This window comes from Choristoneura fumiferana, chromosome 2 (assembly GCF_025370935.1).
Source record: "Choristoneura fumiferana chromosome 2, NRCan_CFum_1, whole genome shotgun sequence".
Taxonomy (NCBI): domain Eukaryota; kingdom Metazoa; phylum Arthropoda; class Insecta; order Lepidoptera; family Tortricidae; genus Choristoneura; species Choristoneura fumiferana.
The window spans coordinates 20,202,276-20,222,834 of NC_133473.1; the positions used below are offsets into that span (position 1 = coordinate 20,202,276).

At 39.2% G+C, this 20,559-nt stretch overlaps 1 protein-coding gene across 1 annotated transcript; it reads left to right on the forward strand.

The window, feature by feature from the left end:
- Positions 1–2,593: 2,593 nt before the first annotated feature.
- On the forward strand, positions 2,594–19,515 carry LOC141445579 (uncharacterized). Its single transcript, XM_074111415.1, has 4 exons — positions 2,594–2,709; positions 16,079–16,285; positions 18,183–18,325; positions 18,761–19,515. The coding sequence occupies exons 1-4, from the start codon at positions 2,623–2,625 to the stop codon at positions 18,861–18,863; spliced, it is 540 nt and encodes a 179-aa protein (XP_073967516.1). The 5' UTR covers positions 2,594–2,622; the 3' UTR covers positions 18,864–19,515.
- Positions 19,516–20,559: the final 1,044 nt, after the last annotated feature.

Consider the following 20,559-nt stretch of genomic DNA (forward strand, 5'->3'; position numbering starts at 1 on the left):
TCATAACTTTACATTTCAAAGTCCCAGATATTTCCGGATGAACTGTTAATGTCAACTCTCGCTCATGCTTACTCTATCAATACTAAAACTTTATAGAGGTAAGATAAAGGGATGGATTAGTTTACTCAGCTTAGTGACTCCCAGTTTATCCACGTTTTTATTTCCTCCCATAGAGGAGCTTAGTAACGCTATCTTGTTGTAAGATAAAAGCTCGGGTTTATTTAAAGATTAATTAATTTCATTGGGGCTCTTGACTTTGCTGCGTAACAGGAACATAAAAAGTTACGCCAAGGTCAGGCGTTTTGTTTAATATCTATGTTTTCGGATGTTAAAAGTAATAGGCATAAATAAAACTTGGAATTTAGTAGAATATCCGCAGTAGAACTAAGGTTACCGACATAGCCCGAAGAATTGCGAAACTGAAGTGGCAGTGGGCGGGGCAGATTGCTCGCAGGACTGGATGGCCGATGGGGTCAAAAGGTTCTCGATTGGCGTACGCGGAACGGGAGACGAGCTGTCGGTAGGCCTCCAACAAGATGGAGCGACGACCTGGTTAAGATCGCGAGATCGCGGTGGATCCGAAAAGCACAAGACCGGTCTGAGTGCAGAGCCTTGTGGGAGGACTATGTCCAGCAGTGGACGTCTTTCGGCTGACATGATGATGATGATAAAATGGGGAGGGTATAGAGTCGACTTGAGTACAAAGTATCAACATCTATTCGTTTCGGCGAATAATACCTAAGTATTATAATATAAATATGTAATGCATACAATACATATAGTGCGCATAAATGTTTTCACCAGTAAAATTGGAAGCGTTTAATAGTCATCATCATGAGGAAAACTTTATCCAAATTTCAACAATAGAGTTACATTTTGTAGTTTTTGAGTCAACCGTGACATATTATGGACGGACGGATGTACGGATAAACATGTCGAAAGTATAGGGGTTTCTGTAGCAAACGCGTTTTTATAATATTTAATTATTTATAAAGTAATTTTTTATATTTGTCATTCTTGTTTGTTTTAGATGCCGTGACTGATATTGGTTTGGTTGTGTCTGTATCGTAAATAAATAAATTGTATCTTAACATTTTAATTAGCTTTTTTCTATAGTCCATCCTTTTGCACGTTTTATTTAAATTTTTGCCATTTCCTACTGAACCTTAAAAAAATCCTAACTTCAAAAAAAATCTAAACTTCGCGCAAATCCGCCGGCACTCGGTTATCGTCGGGATATTACGCCAACCGGCGATCACGACCGGTGTTGCGCAAGCGTCTAATGAAGGCTCTCATGTTGCTGCCTCATTGAAGCTGACCTTAAGGGGTCGATGACACTTTCGATTTTTTCAAAGGGATGATGAAATGAGATTGAAAATAGAAGGAGTTTTATTTTTGGTTCGAAATTAGGTCATATGCAATAAAATCCTAGATGAGATGAAGGTATGATGTTAAGTTTCTGTTGCACCTAGTGAGTGCGTTCTTCAATTTATAAAAACAAAAATGGTTTCAAGTATACGCTGTGTTATTTTTGATATTCGTGAACTTTAAGGGGACAATCTGCAGGTCAAAAGAAGTAAATTTTTCTAAGACAGTAGTGGCCTAACTCTTACTGTTTAAAAGATTATCAAGAGTTAAGATAAGTAATTAATTATTAGCAGTAAAATAGCGTCAAGGTCCTTAATTAATGTTTTTTTTCCAAAGTCCATAACTAATCCGTGTTTAATTCAAACATAGTTAGCAAAATAAAGAAAGTTAAACATGTAGATTTTTTTGATGCTACTCTTATGTGCCACGTCAATATCACTCACCAAGTTTGTTTATTTTACAATTTAACAATTAAATCAATGAATGTGAAGCTATTATATGCAAGAAAGTTTTTTTTAAAAATATATATATATCCCGTAAAAGATAATTATCAGGTAGTTCATATCAATGAACTAAGTCGTCTGCCGAAGTTAACGGATATCAAAAAAACACGGTGTATATATTTTAAAAATTACCTCGACGTTTCGACCACATTGCATTCAGTCAACTTGTGACCACGGCCGCTACAATGTAGTCTAAACGTCGAGGTAACTTATAGTCGAGATTAAGTCCCTATTAATTCAGTGTGATTCAGTTAAAGATAAATGAAATCGTAAAAGTTTATAACAAAAAATAGTCTTAATAAAATTCTAACCATCTCTGCTCTTAGAACAATATTTCTACATCACTCGTTGTAAGCAAGATTTTTTTTTAATTAAGTTTTTATAAACATGTTTTTTTGATAAATGCTTTTCTTCTTGCTCTTACTGTACTTGAACTGTCATCTAAACTACATACTGTGCCATATTTCGAGTAGATTAGATTACTAAAAGCACCTTACGTAACATATGCAAATTAAAAACAAAATCAAAGCCTGTAAAAATTATGAATGCATGTCCTAATTTTGCTTTACAAAAAGCGTAACCCCAGTTCAATTGATACACATAATACATTTAGTTAAAAGCATTATGTGACTAGTTGGTTCATTAAAAAAGTACACCTCCTACCACTTGCGAAAATTAAGTGGCAGTTCAGTTCACGCGCAGCCAGCCAGTCTTTGCGGCAGCGGAGCTATACAGTGATACGATAGGCATAATGTGCGGAGAAATGGGCAAGGCGGTTCTGCGGGCGCTGACGGGGGCTCTACTCTGTGGTCTGGTTTCAGACGCCGCGTATTTACAGGTAAGTTTTTTTTTAAATTACGACTGGCCAGGGACTAAAGTCTATATCTAAAGCAAATGCAGATGAGATGAAAGATAGTTCACTGGTCCAGTAAGAGCCTGTACTTGTATTTAGATGGACATTTGCATTTAAATCCTAAACGCTGGAATGCACGGGGGACTTTGGAAGAAACGCATAGGTACTTAGCTAATTTTTTGCAAAATTATGTATTTACGGCGAGGGCGTACATTGAATCCAGAATGTAGCGAAGGATTCTGCAATAGAATCCTGAGCGTAGCGAGGGATTCTAAAGTAGAATCCTGAGCGTAATGAGGGATTCAAGTGTTGACGCCTAAGAGGAAAATAATTTTGCTCCCTAGTGGCTCATACAACTTTTCACACCGAGATTTAAGAAACTTGAAAAAAAAAACTAAATATTATTATAAAACAACCAGCATAGAAAATGGCGTGGCTTTACAATTATCAACTTAAAAAAATGGCATTTGCAATAAAACACCCCTAAAAAGCCTTGAACAGAAAAGTTGCACTTTGCTCCCTCCCGTCAGGGAGGAAAAGTTACTTTTCTGAAGGAGAGGCGTGAAAAAATACTTTTCGCACTTAAATTTGTATCTAGGTACAAAACTTTTTCGTTTTTTTTAATTGTTTTCCAAAAAGTATCTGTTCATGTTTAGTTGAGCTTTGGTTTTGGTGTGTGTTATTTTTTTATATTAAGATTTTAGTAAAATCTCAATAAGAAATTTATAAATTAAATAATAGGTACATTTAGTAATTTAAAACTAAAATTTCCACGCCAATTATTATGACTCACCTTTCAGCTCAATCGGTTGCTAATTACTAAAATTGTATAACTAATTCATTGTACGTACATACATAAAACATATGAAAATAACAGTTTACATTGAGAGACCCTTGGTTGTACAAATAGAATATGAACTCACGTCAAAGCATTTCACCAAGATTCGTATGGTAAATTGGCATACGAATTACTCAGGCAATGTTTTCTCGAAAACAAACCTATTCCAATTGAATCCAGAGACGGTAAGACAAATATTGGGCCTACGGACTGCACCAATAACATGTATGTTAGTCTACCTTGCCTGTTTGCTGCAACCCTAGAACTAAGATGCAACAAGATAAATATTAGAGGAGCTTTGTGACGCTGTGTGCTTGTGTGGCTGTGTGTGTTTGTGTGCTTTGACATACGCGATCCTGGGAAAATTGTTTTTGACAGACAGGCAGATGGTTAACGTAGTGATCTTATTTATGGTATGATGGTGTGTGAAGTTCCTGATCCGCACTGGGCGCGTAGGAGCAACGGCTCAAGGTTTAGTTACTAAGCCATGACTTGTGTCATATGTGTTGTTTTGAAGAATAAAGATTATATATATCCATCTATATTCCTCATTGGAGGCCGGTGCTTAAAAGATTTTATGTTTTTCTTATAAAGCCAGTTAAAGTTCCACGTGACGTCACGCCGTGCTAAAAAGCGTCGGCGTAAACTGGCTCCCATTCCCGAAAAGTGACACGCTTATCTTAGTATATTTTTTGTTTTTTGACAAAAGAAAAAATAAGTCAACATTATCTTCTGATAATCTTAATAACGGACTAAACAGAATAAACCCAGAAAACTATCAAATTGTCACATCTACTACTTCGCTTCTACAATCTCAGCCAGCTATATGTAGGGCAAATATCGCATTGCTAGTTCAGTAAAGTCTTATGTTACATGATAAGTGCATTCAAACATAGACTTCGCGCCGAAGGCACACAGTTTAACTTGGATTTACCAAGACGTGGTATATAATACCGGCAATAATATTCGGATGCAAATGAATTAATAGGCAAGGGGTTTGTGGCAAAACAATTTAGTCAAGTGATCTTCGAATATGTTATTAGGTCCACAGGCGTAACTCACAAATTTTTATAGACAAATTCCTATTTGTAGCAAATAGACATAAATGTAGTATAATTGGTTTTTTGGAGTCGTTTTGTATTTTTTATTTCAACTCCAAACTTGTTACTTTTACGGGTATCCAGTGAAACCATATCGAAAATAGAAACTGAGCCATGGATGCACAGAAAAACCAGAAAAAGAGACCAGCACTGGGAACGTAGCCCAGGTCCTCAGCAGTCCGTGCTGCGTGCTATAACCCCAACCAACCAACCTGAGATATGTATGCATAGGAAAATTCGTTTCTAGATTCCTGTCCAGCAGTGATGTAGGGGTTATAGCACGCAGCATGGATTGCTTAGGACTTGGGTTCGATTCCCAGTGCTGGTCTCTTTTTCTGTTTTTTCTGTGCACCCATGTCTCAGTTTGTATTTTCGATATGGTTTCACGGGATATCCGTAAAAGTAACAAATTTGGAGTTGAAAGAAAAAATACAAAACCACTCCAAAAAACAATCATAATTTGATTGCTTAGTAGCGACATCTCTTGTCTGGGTTAGCGGTTAGTTCCGAAAGAATGTGACGTCTCTCGACGAAAAATAGATGTCGCTAGTGCTGCTGCTTAAGTAGCATAGTAGAAATAAGCAACCTGAGATATGTAGGTATGCATAGGAAAAATTCGTGTCTAGATTTCTGTCAGCAGTGGTGTAGGGGTTATAGCACGCAGCACGGATTGCTGAGGACCTAGGTTCGATTCCCAGTGCTGGTCTCTTTTTCTGTTTTTTTCTGTGCGTCCATGTCTCAGTTTGTATTTTCGATATAAATGTAGTGTGTCTAGCGACGATTGAAGAAAAAGCGAGATGGGAGATGTGCGGGGGTTACAATTTACGATTGGTGGGAATCAACTTGTTACTGGGTCTTGGTACCGCCCCTTTCGATTTCATAGAAAACGTGCCTGACTTCTTCTCTTGTCAGTTGTCACACTGACTTAACCGATGAATGACAACTTTACTGTCATTGTATCATCGGTTGAGTATTAGCGAAATTTCACACAACGAAATGCTTGGAAAAACAGCGTGTGTCCCCTTGTCTACCAAACTGCATTGCTGGAGTCAGGCGTTCATAGTTCGCAAGAGAGAACGCTGCTCCTCACTCTTACGCGAGAGAGCCTACTTCGGAATTCGAAAATCGAAGTTAGTATTGTATCGCCCCTTTCACTCTCATATTAAATAGTATAAGCGTCGGAGGGACGGAACAACAGGTCTCTTAGTCGCTTTTTACATAGTCAATGGTAAGAAATGTTCCGTTCTTCTAAAACAATGATACGATACTGTGAAAATGACTTCAACTGCGTTTTTAAACAAAACAAACAAACAATATGGATTAAAGTAAAGTATGCCAATTTACATTAGAAATTTACCACGAGCTTGACGGTGAAGGAAAACATCGTGAGGAAACCTGCACAAACCTGCGAAGCAATTCAATGGTGTGTATAAATTTCCCAATCCGCACTGGCCCGCGTGGGAACTACGGCCTAAGCCCTCTCATTCCGAGAGGAGGCCTGTGCCCAGCAGAGGGCCGTATATAGGCTGGGATGATGATGATGATGCCAATTTGCTGATAGTTTTTAAAGGATAATCGAAAAGACAAAACTTTTATGTTATTATTCGGTTCAAATTCGAAAACAAACTTTTTAATATTGCACCCACTATTGTGTGAAAGGGAAAGTAGCCTAATAATTTTACAAACTTTTCAGAAAGCAATTCATAATTCGCAAACAGTAAAGTTTTGATATAATTGGCGTTTAAACTGAAGTTATAGCGTTCAGGCTGGGGGCGCATTGAGCTACGTTTATATAGACAACTAGATATACATAATATTTATCAAAAGGCGTATTTTTTGGATGTGTAATGGCTTTGGCCTTTCCCTTAATCCGACTTAATCAAGCAAATAGAACTTAGTTGGCAAAACTAACACATCATTATCATTATCTTCATCATATCAACCGTACGAAGTCCACTTTTGGACATAGGCCTCCTCCATAGACTTCCAATTGCTAATGAGGGTTTTTACAGAGTCGAAATATCGCTAGATGGCGTTAGTATCGTGAGATCTGTTTGACGTTTGCTCGTGATTGGTTAAAAAATTAAATGAGCCAATCGCAAGCAAACGTCAAATGTCAAACAGACCATTCGAGAACTTTTTGGCCCACTGTAAACGGAAAACTAAAACAGCGCGTACATTAATGAGTCTCCCTATGTGCCACTGTTCGCGACCTTAAAATATCTAGTAGCAATAACTCGGCGTCTCATAAGGGAGCACTAACTTTTGCAATTTTCCTTTCCCCGGACCCCAGAGCCCTCAAAGGCGAATTACTGTTGGTTAAATTTACTCTCATTTTCGTAGCAGAAGGCCTGTTTTTTAGTTCCATTTCTTTGATCAAGCTGTTCAAAGTGGAAATTGTTTGAAACTTGGCGTCGCTACGAAATTGGTATTCAGGAGTAATTTTACAAATTCTCACCTAGCTGAGGAGTTTTTTTGTGAGGCGGACTCTTTTATTGAGTTATGAGTGAGTGATTCGGCCGTTTGTTTGATCTTAGATGCTGTTTTCATTAACGGGGGCAATGCGAATGTTTTTTGGAAGGATCTCGGAGGGATCGGGATTTATTAATATTTATTGTCGGATGCTGACAAATAGGACATTACCTGAATACTGAGATACTACTGACGCTCTGGATGGAATTCTTCTTTATGATGTATTAAGTATTTATTTTCTGTAGTCACCATAAGCAAACTAATTTTATTGTATCGAAAATTCAAACTGAGACATGGATGCACAGAAAAACCAGAAAAAGAGACCAGCGCTGGGTATCGAACCGAGGTCCTCAGCAATCCGTGCTGCGTGCTATAACCCCTACACCACCGCTGGACATACCCATCTCACCCACCATGCATACATATCTCAGGTTGCTTTTTATCTACTACACTACTTAAGCAGCAGCACTAGCGACATCTATGTTCCGTTCTCATCGAGAGAAAAATTACAAAAAGACTCCAAAAAATCAATCATCATTTTATTGTTTTATTAGTTATAAGGAAGTGCGGGTTCAAGTCCTGCCCGACGCAATTTTTTTTTTTTTTTTTTCCAAGCAACCGGAGACCTCTTAACCTCTGTGAGTCCATATCCATTAGTATTAACAAATAAATGTACCTATTATAGAAGTTTTTTTGGAATTCATGTGCGAAATTAAAGTTTACCACGAGCTTTACGGGATGGAAAACATCGTGAGGCAACCTGCATACACCTGCGAAAAGACCTGATTGGTGTATGTGAAGGTCCCAATCCCCACTGGGCTCGCTTGGAAACTATAGTACGGCCCAAACCCTCTCAGAAGGCAGTGGGAGGGCTATACCGATATTAAATGATGAACAGATACTGAGTCTTCTTTTAAAACGTAAACCTTGACTCATGATACATTTAAATTAAATCACGCTTAACTTTTCCCAACATAAAAGTTCCTCTTAAAAATCTTGTACAAAGAAAAATCCTTATTGGATTTTCTTAATACTCTTAGCAAACTTATATCACATCATATCTTCAGACCCAAGCCTCTTCAACCTGGTCTCGGTACAAAGTTTCGAATAAAGAAATATTGTAAGTAAACAGCAGAAATTCATTATTTTAATCAAGAGCCTTAATTCTGAAGTAATAACTCAGAAAATTAAAAGTTTCCCGGCAAGTAATAAAATACTTACTTACCATGAAGTTTTTCTGTTCTCAACGCAAACTTTTATATTAAACTTTGAATATTAATTTATGAGGATGCAGTTACCCACTTGGATAGATTTTGTAACACTGCTTTGCATTGTGGCTTTTAATCTGTCGAAAGAGTTAGCTGGCACTTTAGTGTTCCTATTTAGTTGTAAACGTTTACGGCTCGAGAAAAGTGCACTTTTACTTTTTTTCAGAACTAACTTTTAATATTTATGAGATCGACTGTAAGTACAGCACCTGTAATAATTAATTAAAAGATTTCCTTGACAAAAAGTATTAGATGTCGCGTGTAATTTGTAGCACGAAGTTACCCCGGTGGATCATGATTCAATTGGTTCGACTGTACAAAAACGTACCTAACCGCGACGTGGTATCATAATAACTCTATTACCATCGAGTTGAAAATATTTTTTGCATAAAATTATGTACAGATTCATGGTTTGAGCCATTTCAGAACTTTGTCACAGTAAGTGTCATAATAAATTCCCCTATCAAGCAATGCGATGTAACTATGAGTTTTTCTACGAAAAGGTTCCACAATGGGTCAAGATTCAGTTGATTCGAGTGTACAATAACTCCGAGGTACCAAAAGACTCTCCTAACTCGCACTTCTTTTTCAGTTTTACCTAATGAAAATATTCACTCTACGCCACTATCTAACCATAGGCCGAATATTCCGGATTACGAATAATTGTTAAACCCCTTGTTGTCGCATAGATTCAACCGCTTCGCACGTGCGGCCGCGAAGTAATTGGTTTTAGTTCAGTGTACCAAAACGCCTCAGGCCCTGCTATTCCGGCTTGCGCAACGCCGGGCGGCCGTGACAAGCGAGCTAGTAGGGCTTTTTGAAAGGACTGTTTTGCAATTGTCTGGAAAGGATATACGTAGGACTAGTTGCTAGATTGTGGCGAAAATTGGTTAGGTTTGTGATAAAATCTAATATTTACTGTGGCTTTAACGGAGTACTTAGCGAATTTATTAACTTACGATATTTACGTGTCTCTATCCTCTGGAAAAAGATGGACAGAACGTGTCGATTGGGGTAAAGTACGGTCGCGGAGCACGAAAAATTTCGCGCAATGACCTTTACTATTTGACGTCGAATTCGTACAAATTCATGTGTGCGAGCGCGACGGCAAATATTTACGCGCGACCCACAGAGACATATAGTGAAAGGTCATTGTACGAAATTCTTCGTGCCCTGCGACCGGACTTTATTCTAAACCTATTATACAAGCCTCATACCTAACGCCAAAATATTAACGGAGAAATTGCTGATTTACGATTTAATCCTTTGGTTTGGCTGTATGTTACATAATAAAATAAAATAATATATGTTTTTAGGGTTCCGTAGTCAACTAGGAACCCTTATAGTTTCGCCATGTCTGTCCGTCTGTCTCTCCGCGGGTAAGCTCAGAGACCGTTAATACTAGAAAGCTGTAATTTGATATGAATATACATATCAGTCACGCTGACAAAGTGGTACAATAAAAAAAGTAAAAAAAAAATTTTAGTGTACCTCATAGACGTAATGCGGGGGTGATTTGTTTTTCACGACTAACCCTATATTGTGGGGTATCGTTGGATAGGTCTTACTAAACTATTGGGGGGTTGCTCAGACAATTTTTTTATTCAATGATCTGTTTGCGAAATATTCAACTTTAAAGTGAAAATTTTAATTGAAATCGAGAGTCCCCCCCTCTAAAATCTAAACTGTTACTAAAAAATCAGAATGGAAGTAAATATATCAAATTTACAAAGAAAATTATAGTGGCTAATATTGCTTGAGAATTATTAGTAGTTTAAGAATAAATAGCAGCTTAAGGTATAAAATATACCTAAACTTGGAAGATTCAGTACACAATACGAAATCCTTAGAAAAATATTATTTGATTTTTTCGTAATGGCTACGGAACCCTATTCTGGGCATGTACGACACGCTCTTGGCCGGTTTTTTATAGTATTCTAATCAAAAATAATTTACAAGACAAGAACATTCCTGAGAAGGCACTCTATTCGGGATTTGGTTCATTCTCCAGAGAACAGAGACACGTCGTATTTTTGCGCTTCAAATACTTTAAGGTCATCATCACAGCTTATATGAACTGCTGAACACAGGCCGTCATTCGCAGTGAGAGCGCTTGGGCAGTAGTTCCCATGCGGACCCAGGTTTACACAGGATATCTGCACGATGTTAGTATGGATAGTTGTAATATTAGTTCAAATAAAACTAACCAATAAAAGAAAATGGCGTAAACCCTTTATCGTAAAAAATAAATAAACAGACACAATTGACAAATGTTGAGAATGTATTTACAAAGGCGAACTTATCCCTTTAAGGGATATCTACTCAACCTTTGAGTGGATGAGAAAAGCAGTTAACGTAAGCCACGTTACGATTCTTTAGTTTCTTGTCTGCTCCAGAGGCCGTATTGCCTAACGTTTTTGACGCTGGCAATCGCAATCGAATGACAGTTTTTGTATGCGAAATATGTCATTTCATTGCGATCGCGAGCCTCAGAAACATTACCCAATACGGCCTCAGATCCAAACCTGTTCATTACGATTTCAATTGAACGTTTACGTTTTGTTGAACACGTTAATAGTTACCATGTCAACATAACGCTTGCATCACTTTCTACGCGACAATTATGCCGTTCACCCCGACAGCAGAAGTCGTGTGAATGTCAGTGACACTGCGGTTGCGTGATGCAGTACACATTTGCACATTTGCTTAGGGTTCAATAAACTTTTTTGGTAGTGGCTTCAGTTCGTATCTATAATTATACTATTTGGATCCCTTTTTTGTACATTATAACCTTATTATTCCTAATTTAGGTAGTAGGTTAGTTACAACCGAATTGATAACCTCCTCCTTTTTTGAAGTCGGTTAAAAAATAAAAGCGGTTTTTTACAGAATTTTGTAAACATGTCATCTTATAAGATCCCATAGATCTACCGTCATCGGCATCTATCGTCATCCTTCCACTGCAGGGCACAGGCCTCCTTTGAAAATCAGTGGACTTCGACTAGTTCCTACGTGTAGTCAGTGCGGATAAGAAACTTTATACACACCATATTGTTTTCCTTCACCGTAAAGCTCGTGGTAAATTTTGAATATAATTCCGTTTACAAAATACGAAAAACTCACGAGGTTGTGTCCGGGTTTGAACCCATGACCCTCTGCTTGAGAAGCCACAGGTCTAACCACTAGGATATAATAAACAATAAATAAATATCATGGGACACTTGACACCAATTGACCTAGTCCCAAACTAAGCAAAACTTGTACTATAGATACTAAGCAACGGATAAACATACTTATATAGATAAACACATAATTAAATACATTTAAACATCCAAGACCCGAGAACAAACATTCGTATAATAATATCAATACATACAAATATCTGTCCCGGCCGGGGATCGAAGCCGAGACCTCAAGTTTCGTAGTCAGGTTCTCTAACCACTTGCCCATCTGGTTGTCAAAATAAACCACTCACACAGCACATTAAGGGACTTTAATTATTGGCGTTAAATATCCTATTGCAAAAAGCTGTTGTACCACCATGTTGTACCTGAGATCTAGGTCTGTACTAGAAAGTTTATTGTATCCAGTCCATACGTAACCGTTACATAAGTAAGTCAATGTCAACAGGTGATATATTTGATGTCAAGTTAAAAGAGTTACGTAGTTTATAAAGATCAGATAAAATATTGTACAGGTTAATTTGACCTCAAACTGCCACTAAACTGATTATTGTGTGCCAGTTATTTGTTGTACTTATATATGTATACATTATAAATTATATAAAAGAGTAATGTTACTGATTGATTGACTGACTGACAGTACTACTACTACTATTTTTGACTATTTTTTTATATAATAGTGTAAGTAAATTAAAACTTCATAATGTCTATTATCGAATATTTTTTTTAAGCTACCTTTACAAATAACAAAGGTTTAAAGGTTTGAAATTCAAGATAAGTCAGAGAAAGACACATACTTGCAGTGACGTCACACCTACTTGCTGGTATATAGATTATTCAAAAAAACATTATAAATCCAATTTTCAATCGATCTTAGTTTTCTCTTCGCTGAACATTGTCTGTATATCTATATATATGTTCATAATAATATATGTATATATCATCATCATCATCAGCCCGAAGACGTCCACTGCTGGACAAAGGCCTCCCCCTTAGAACGCCACAATGAACGACAATTGCCACTTGCATCCACCGGTTTCCCGCTACTCTCACGATGTCGTCAGTCCACCTGGTGGGAGGCCTGCCAACGCTTCGTCTTCCGGTTCGTGGTCGCCACTCGAGGACTTTTCTCCCCCAACGGTTATCTGTTCTTCGAGCGATGTGGCCTGCCCATTGCCACTTCAATTTGCATATTTTTCCAGCTATGTCAGTGACTTTAGTTCTTCGACGAATTTCCGTATTCCGGATTCTATCGCGCAAAGAAACTCCAAGCATAGCTCTCTCCATAGCTCGTTGCGTGACTTTGAGCCTCTCTAAGAGGCCAACAGTTAAGGACCACGTCTCAGCGCCATAAGTCATCACTGGCAACACACACTGGTCGAAGACTCTAGTCTTCAGGCACTGCGGAATATTGGACGAGAAGACATCACGAAGTTTCCCGAACGCTGCCCATCCGAGTTGGATTCTTCGGGCGACCTCTTTGTTGAAGTTGGACCTACCCAACTGGACAACTTGTCCCAGGTAAACATAGTGGTCAACAACTTCGAGTACATCGTTCCCAACGATAACCGGCACGGGTGTGACATGGACATTTGACATGATTTTAGTCTTGTCCATGTTCATCTTAAGACCCACCTGTTGGGAGACGATACTGAGGTCACTGAGCATAGTATTGAGCCCCTCCAGCGACTCCGCCATTATGACTATATCATCGGCAAAACGAAGATGGGTGATGTACTCGCCGTTGATATTGATGCCGAACCTGTTCCAGTCCAAGAGCTTGAAAACGTCCTCCAACGCATTTGTGAACAGTTTCGGAGAAATAACGTCTCCCTGTCTCACACCTCGCTGCAGTTGGATTGGTTGTGTACTCTCGTCCTGCAACCGGATCGACATAGTGGCGCTGCTGTACAAACTCTTTAACACCTCGATGTATCTATAGTCAATATGGCATCGCTGAAGGGACTGCAGTACAGCCCAGGTCTCGATTGAATCGAAGGCTTTTTCATAGTCCACAAATGCTAAACATAGTGGCCGATTATACTCCTCGGTCTTCTGTATAATCTGGCGGAGCGTGTGAATGTGGTCTATGGTGCTAAAGCCTTTACGGAATCCAGCTTGTTCGGGAGGCTGGAAATCATCAAATCTTCGCTCGAGACGATTCGTAATGACCCTCGAAAACAACTTGTATACATGACTCAGGAGTGAGATGGGTCTATAGTTCTTCAATAAGGTATTGTCGCCTTTTTTGAAGAAGAGCACCACCACACTCCTGTGCCATGCTTCCGGCGTGGTACCCTCGAGTATGACGGAATTAAATAACCTCTGGAGGACTACAAGTACCGGTTTACCACCCGCTCTCAGAAGTTCTGTCGTGATTCCGTCATCCCCCGGAGCCTTGTTGTTTTTAAGTTGTTTGAGAGCCACTCTAATCTCGTACAGGCTGATATCTGGGATGTCTTCAGTGTAATGACGGGTTAGTTTAGCTCTGGTATCTTGAGCTGCACCTACAACGGGCTTCTGTGTCGAGGCATATAACTGTTCGTAAAACCTTTCAAGCTCTCTCAACAACTCCGGTTTCGATGAGATGATACTGCCATCGTCGATCTTCAACTTAGTCATTTGGCTTTTCCCAATAGACGAATTCTTTGCAAACACTTTAGAGCCCTGGTTCCGCTCAATTGCTTCCTTAATACGTGCAGTATTAAAGGCACGCACATCGTGTCGCATGGATTTTGAGATTCGCCTATTAAGTCTGCCATATTCCGACATGTCAGTTGAAGATTGCAGCCTCATCTCGTTCCGAAGTTCCATTAATTTAATGGTTTTATTGGAGAGCTTCTGAGGTCTTTTCCGGCGCGGAGTCTTGAAGAACTGGGACCCCACGGCCTGAACAGTTTCTACCAGCCCGTTGTTGATCTCGTCCGCTGTTTTGCATTCGGCTAGGCACTGGAAGCGATTATGCAATAAGAGTTGAAAGCTTTCGGGGTTCTGGATTTGGGCAGGACAAGGACGGAGCGTGGACTTCACAAGACGTGACCGTTCTAGCTTCACATTAATATTCAGTGTGCCTCTGACAATACGATGATCACTTCCGGTTTTCACCCTGTTGATCACAGAGACATCACTGAATATTCGCTTCTTGGTCGTCATAATGAAGTCAATCTCATTTCTGACTGAACCATCGGGGCCGATCCACGTCCACTTCCTGGATGGTCGCTTCTGGAAAAAGGAGTTCATTACGTAGAGCTCCTCCTTCTCCAAGAAGTCGACCAGCCGCTGGCCCCTTTGGTTCCGCTGCCCATAACCGTACGGCCCCACTCTCAACTCATCGCCATTCTGAGTGCCCACCTTAGCATTGAAGTCCCCCATAACAACGGTGAAGTATGTCTCGGAGGAATGTATGGCTTGAGAGATTTCTTCATACATAGCCTCTACTTCATCGTCAGGGTGTGTCGAGGTTGGCGCATACACCTGGATAACCTTCAACGAATACCTATCGGTGATTCTGAGTATCAGGTATGCTACCCTGCTCGACACACTATCGACTTTTACCACGTTATTAATGAGGGACTTGCGGACGAGAAACCCGACACCACCCTGAGACTTTCGGTCTCCTTCCCGGAAGAAGAGCATGTTGCCAGACTCCAGGATTATCGTATCCTGCCCCTTTCGTCGGACTTCCGATAATCCCATGATGTCCCAACGCAAACTATTCAATTCTTCCTCCAGCTCAATGATTTTCTCATCCGTCCTCAGCGTGCGAATGTTGTGCGTGGCCAGGGCCAATGTCCGGTGGGGATGGTAGCGAGGAGTCACCCGGAGATTCTTCGCACCCCTTGCTCCTCCGTTACCTGGCCCGCTACCAAGGCCAGGGATAAAGGAGCTGCCGGGGACTAGGGGCCGCGGCTTATTTGTACACCCTATCATTTTTTTTTTTTGGGGGGGGGGGGGGGGTTGCCATAATCCCCACGCTTGGCAGGCGGCTTGGGGATCGCAGTGTTTGCTGATGGTTTACGCAGAAGACGCTGCTGCCCGTCTTCTGGATTTTTCCCTTAGTCGCCTTCTACGACACCCAACGGAATGAGATGGGGGGAGCTATTCTTGTCCGGCAACCCCACGGAAAGTATATGTATATATAAGACATGGCAAATTCAGGAGTTGTCAAATACCGTATTCCTTAAGTAAGTAATAATCTTTTCGACAAGAGCGTCGTCTTAGGATATACCTAGTATTTGATATGTCAATAAACTGACCATCAGTAGCTATTGTGTTAAAGGTTTCCTTTAATTAAGAAAATTTTCAGCTCTGCAAGTAATGTGACCTACTCATTGACACATATCTTGCTGATATTATGAACTATGATGATCACTTTGGTTCTCTGTGTCTGTAATACGAATCATCAGAGACCCGATATCCGACAACATTTCTAGATATATAAACCAACTGTTCCCCTAGCCAACACTTCCTAAACCAAGAACTTTTCCTTTCCAGAGATACCAACCCTACGACGACCGTTACGAGCAAGTTGTGGTCCGGAAACCGCTGAGGGAGCACGAAAAGCCCCAAGACCTTCGCAACGTGCCTGGCGTGCCTGGGGTCGACTACCCCATATACCACGCGGTGCCTGAGACGGGGTTCTCCTGTGCCCATGTGCCAGTGCACCCTGGGATGTACGCCAATGTTGAAACTGGATGCCAGGTATGCGGTTGACGTTGGAGTGAGAAGGGCGGGTGAGCGGGAGCGTTTCCTCTGTCCATTAAGTGTGCTGCCAGGTAACCACTGTGTGGTGAGCGTCTCGGCGGCGCAATGAATAGAGAACACACTTTCCGTTCCACTACCCACTGGTGTTCAGGTGGCAGCCTAAAAAGGGTGTAGCATCATTGGTCATCAAAAGTTGCAATTCATTTCAATCGCCAGATCATTTGCTACCAAAATGTATAAATATAAGTATACAATATATCGGATATTCTGTTACGCGTGCTTGTGACCGTCTTTTGGGCATGGTTTTAGTTCGTGAACATCTTCGATTTTACCAGAAGCTACGGCGATTGAACTACTTCACGGCCTTAACCTGATATTATTTCATGGCTTATTGAATCAAGCGTTACTTTGCGGAGGGTCACATCAATGCTCACCTGCGATCTTAAAGATTATGTAAGGTCACGGTGAGTAAAGTAACTGTTTACAGCTCATTCATACTATACTGTCAATTTCATAAAAAAAACAACTTCAATAAAAATAAATCAATTATTATTTTTAAAAGAAAGAAAAAAAAAACATTTATTTGTGATAAATAATGGATAAAAAAAAAGATAAAAAAATATATAGTTATGTATGTCACGAAATGGTTCCAAATCAGCAATCTGCCGGTCTTGCGAACGGCGCTGGTCTTCCTTTGGGACCCAACTGGTCATCGTACATTAAAAAAAATACACAATAAAATACAGTGTACCGATAAAATTTTCAGCTAAAAAAAGATTAAAAAAAAAACACTTTACTCACCTTAAATTATACTCCTAGTTATTTCCCGATTTTGACGACTCGCCAAACTATCGTCCTGTTCCCGAACATCATATATTGCAGCGGTCCGTGCAACGGGCCTCGGGCATAGATTAATTATCCATCCGGACACAGTGCAGACACAAAAGGTTCACCAAGCGAGGGCCCCAACGCCTGCAGGCACCGTAACGGGTTAAAACAACAGGGGACATTTTAAGGGTTAACCAGGGACTTATTGCCCTTAAATAAGTTACATCTTGTAATTGCGTTTCTGTTTGTTAATTCACCAATGACGTTCTTTTTATTTCGCTTCAGGCTCTAGAACAGCTGGGAAGTTTTATAAGTTTATTTTCCATTTCAGCTGCGTGCTTGGGTAGTTGATTATTTTCAGTTTTTCTCAGAATTTATAGTATTACTTTTAAAGAAAACGTACAACGTTGAAATATAGTGTACATTTGTGGGACTCCTCAAAGATTGTTAGTACGAGTAGTGTTGAGGGTAAAATAAATCGGAACAAAACAGTTGCTCTGGTAGATTTAATCCGACTTCAATTGAAAAGTTCGCGGTAAAACGACTGACTACAACCATGTCATTTTATTTTGTGCCTCGAATAAACAAAGGTTTCTATAATGGATCAGGTAAAATAAAATTGGACGTTGTTTATGCTATTTGTCTGAATCATAAAACAGATCTAATTTTGTAATTTAGAAAATGCCTGCAAGCGTTAATCGTGGCTTCGAAAATGAATGTCTATTCCACAATGTGTCACCTAGCTCAAATAAACTTACTATGGTCCTAAACGGCAAGAATCTGCAAATATACATCTTAAATCAAACGTATGGCTTCTATCAAATTCTATCGAAGTCAATAAACGCAGCAGTCAGTCAACGTCTGCTCACTTTTAATCGCTTCCGTGAACTTTAAACATTATTACTTACCTCAGGTGGTTGCCAGAATGATTTCCTTTCTTCCGTCTAGTCCAAGAATGAACATCACTGCCGAACCTTAAATTGTTGCCAGAATAATTTCGATACAAAAAGTCTTACAGATCTAGCTGCTTTAGTTAATAGTTTAAAGGTAGATTTATTACCCACAGGCTTACCACGTGTGCCACGACGGGCGTGAAGGTCACCAGGGTGCTTCATTCCTCTGCACCAACGGGACTCTCTTCGACCAGGAGAAGTTTGCTTGCGACTGGTGGTACAACGTTGACTGTGGCCAGGCGATAGCCCATTACAAGTAAGTTCTGGTCAATACTCCTGTATAGTGCAACATTTTGTTCAACTTTAACAACGTTACATCAAAATTAGATTTATTTCATCGTTCCTGTTTAATCGAACAAAATAATCAGATACAGAATCAAAGATATCTGTCAGGTGAGATAATAGAGAGAAAGCACACAGGAGAAGGAGCGTTTACTGTTCTTTTATGATAAGTCACCAACTAAAATTTGTGTTTGATAATAATTAGTCTTCACGTGCTTTTGGAATGAATGAGATAACGTAATTATGAAATTTATGAATGTATACAGACTTCAAAACGTTTTAGAAGAAAATTAAAATACTGTTCATTATTTTCCTGTTCTGAGCTTCTTGTTTAAAAAAAACATAGATGTCATATACCTGAAGCTGTGAAAGTCTACGTGATTCCTAATGATCTTTCGATTAATTTCAGACTAAATGCTGATCCAAGAAAGAATCCCTATGTACCGAAACCTAAACCTGAAGAAGAATTAGAGCACCACGCGCCACACGGCATTTACTATAAGAGTCTTTAGATTAAAAAAATCATCCACTTATTCTGTCAAAATTATCTACCATAACATGTCGTACAGATGTACTTAGTGCATAATGTTCTGCCATAGTATTTTGTTGGAAGAGTTCATATTTATCTTGCTTTCTCACCTAGCTTACTGAAGTTTATTATTCAATAGATCTGTACTTCATTGTTATTGTTGCAAAATTCTCATAAAATTCGAACTATTCAAATTAGGTTCATGGCTTATTTATAATATCACGAATATCCTTTCACTATCATCATTATCATCGTCATCGGCTTTGTGATTGCATGTAATTTAAGACTAGATTTAATTAGTATATCTTGCCTTACTTTTTTTTTTGGTTGATTTAAGTGTTCTCTTGATCGTTAATTATTTGGATTTTTTTCCCGAATAACGGTAAAATACCTACACTTGACTCTACCAAGTTTTCTAATGAATAGAGCCATATTCTCAAAAAACATTTAGTATTTTTTTAAATAGTTATACTCGTAAACCAACATAAAAATCAGAACCTTACCAATTACCCAACATTTATCATAGAAAAAAGAAAGTACATTGTATTTCAACTGAAAACTTAATGTGAAGTTAAATTTATCAGTAAGAGATGGTACCTGTTTCTATTTGCAAAAATAAAATGCTTTTATTAATTTGTCTTTGTTTTAATTGAGGACGAGATTGCCTGTCATCGTGATAATAGTCACTCATACTAATATAATATTGGTATCTTCTCTTCTTCTTCTTCTCAGCATATATTTGTCCACTTCGGAGATATGCCTCTTCCATGGATTTCCATGTTGGCCTAGATGCGGCGAATCTGGTCCAGGCTGGTCCTGCTATCTTACGGATATCAACCGCCCATCTAGCTAGTGGTCTGCCTCCCTGCGGGACAAGAATAAGGAACGAGTACATTCGGCAACGAACTGAAGTTACCGACATCGGAAGGAGTGGCGCAACTTAAATGGTAATGGGCCGGTCACGTCTGTCGCGCGAGGGATAGATGGAGCCAGAATTTGAATTTGAATTTGATTTTTCAGAAAACGCTACACTGGAGACCCCAAACTGGAAGCCGAAACTTAGGAAGACCACCAGCAAAAATATAGGTATACAAGGTGTTGAAAAAAACGTCAAAATCGACACAGCTGTTTTTAATTAATTAAATTATTATAATATTAGTGTAATAAGTAATAAAAACATTAAAAACCGTTTAATGTTTAACAATAAGTGTTCGCGTAAAAAAGTATCATCGTACAACGCCTGTACATCTCAAAGTAAAATCTCGGCGGCGGAGTAACGTCAGTGCAACGGACAATGTTCAAATATGCAACGTTAAAAAGGGAAGTATTGTCTCCTATAAACCTAATTAAATAACATTAGGGCGTTAAACACTTGTGGAATTAAATACTTAAATTCATTAGCTCCTGATTAGCGTACATATTGTTGAGAATCTGACAGTAATTTCTAACCTCGTACCTACTTCTGTTACGAACCGGTCAGCTGTTCACGCTAGCTATAAATACTGTCCTTATTACCTATTTTATCATACAACTAGGCTATTTCGTACTACCTGGTCTTGCTTGTCACTCTCTTGTTCTCACAACTACTTCGTATTTCACTTATTAACCACCTCACTTCACTGCTTTTTATGCTTGGTATATAGTTGCGTTGCGGTTAGTTTCAGGTGCGGTGGAGTCAC

Coding starts and splice junctions, on each gene's coding strand:
- LOC141445579 (XM_074111415.1), top strand. CDS start 2,623: ATGTGCGGAGAAATGGGCAAGGCGGTTCTGCGGGCGCTGACGGGGGCT. Junction 2,710..16,078: donor CAGACGCCGCGTATTTACAG/GTAAGTTTTTTT, acceptor TTTCCTTTCCAG/AGATACCAACCCTACGACGA. Junction 18,326..18,760: donor CAGGCGATAGCCCATTACAA/GTAAGTTCTGGT, acceptor GATTAATTTCAG/ACTAAATGCTGATCCAAGAA.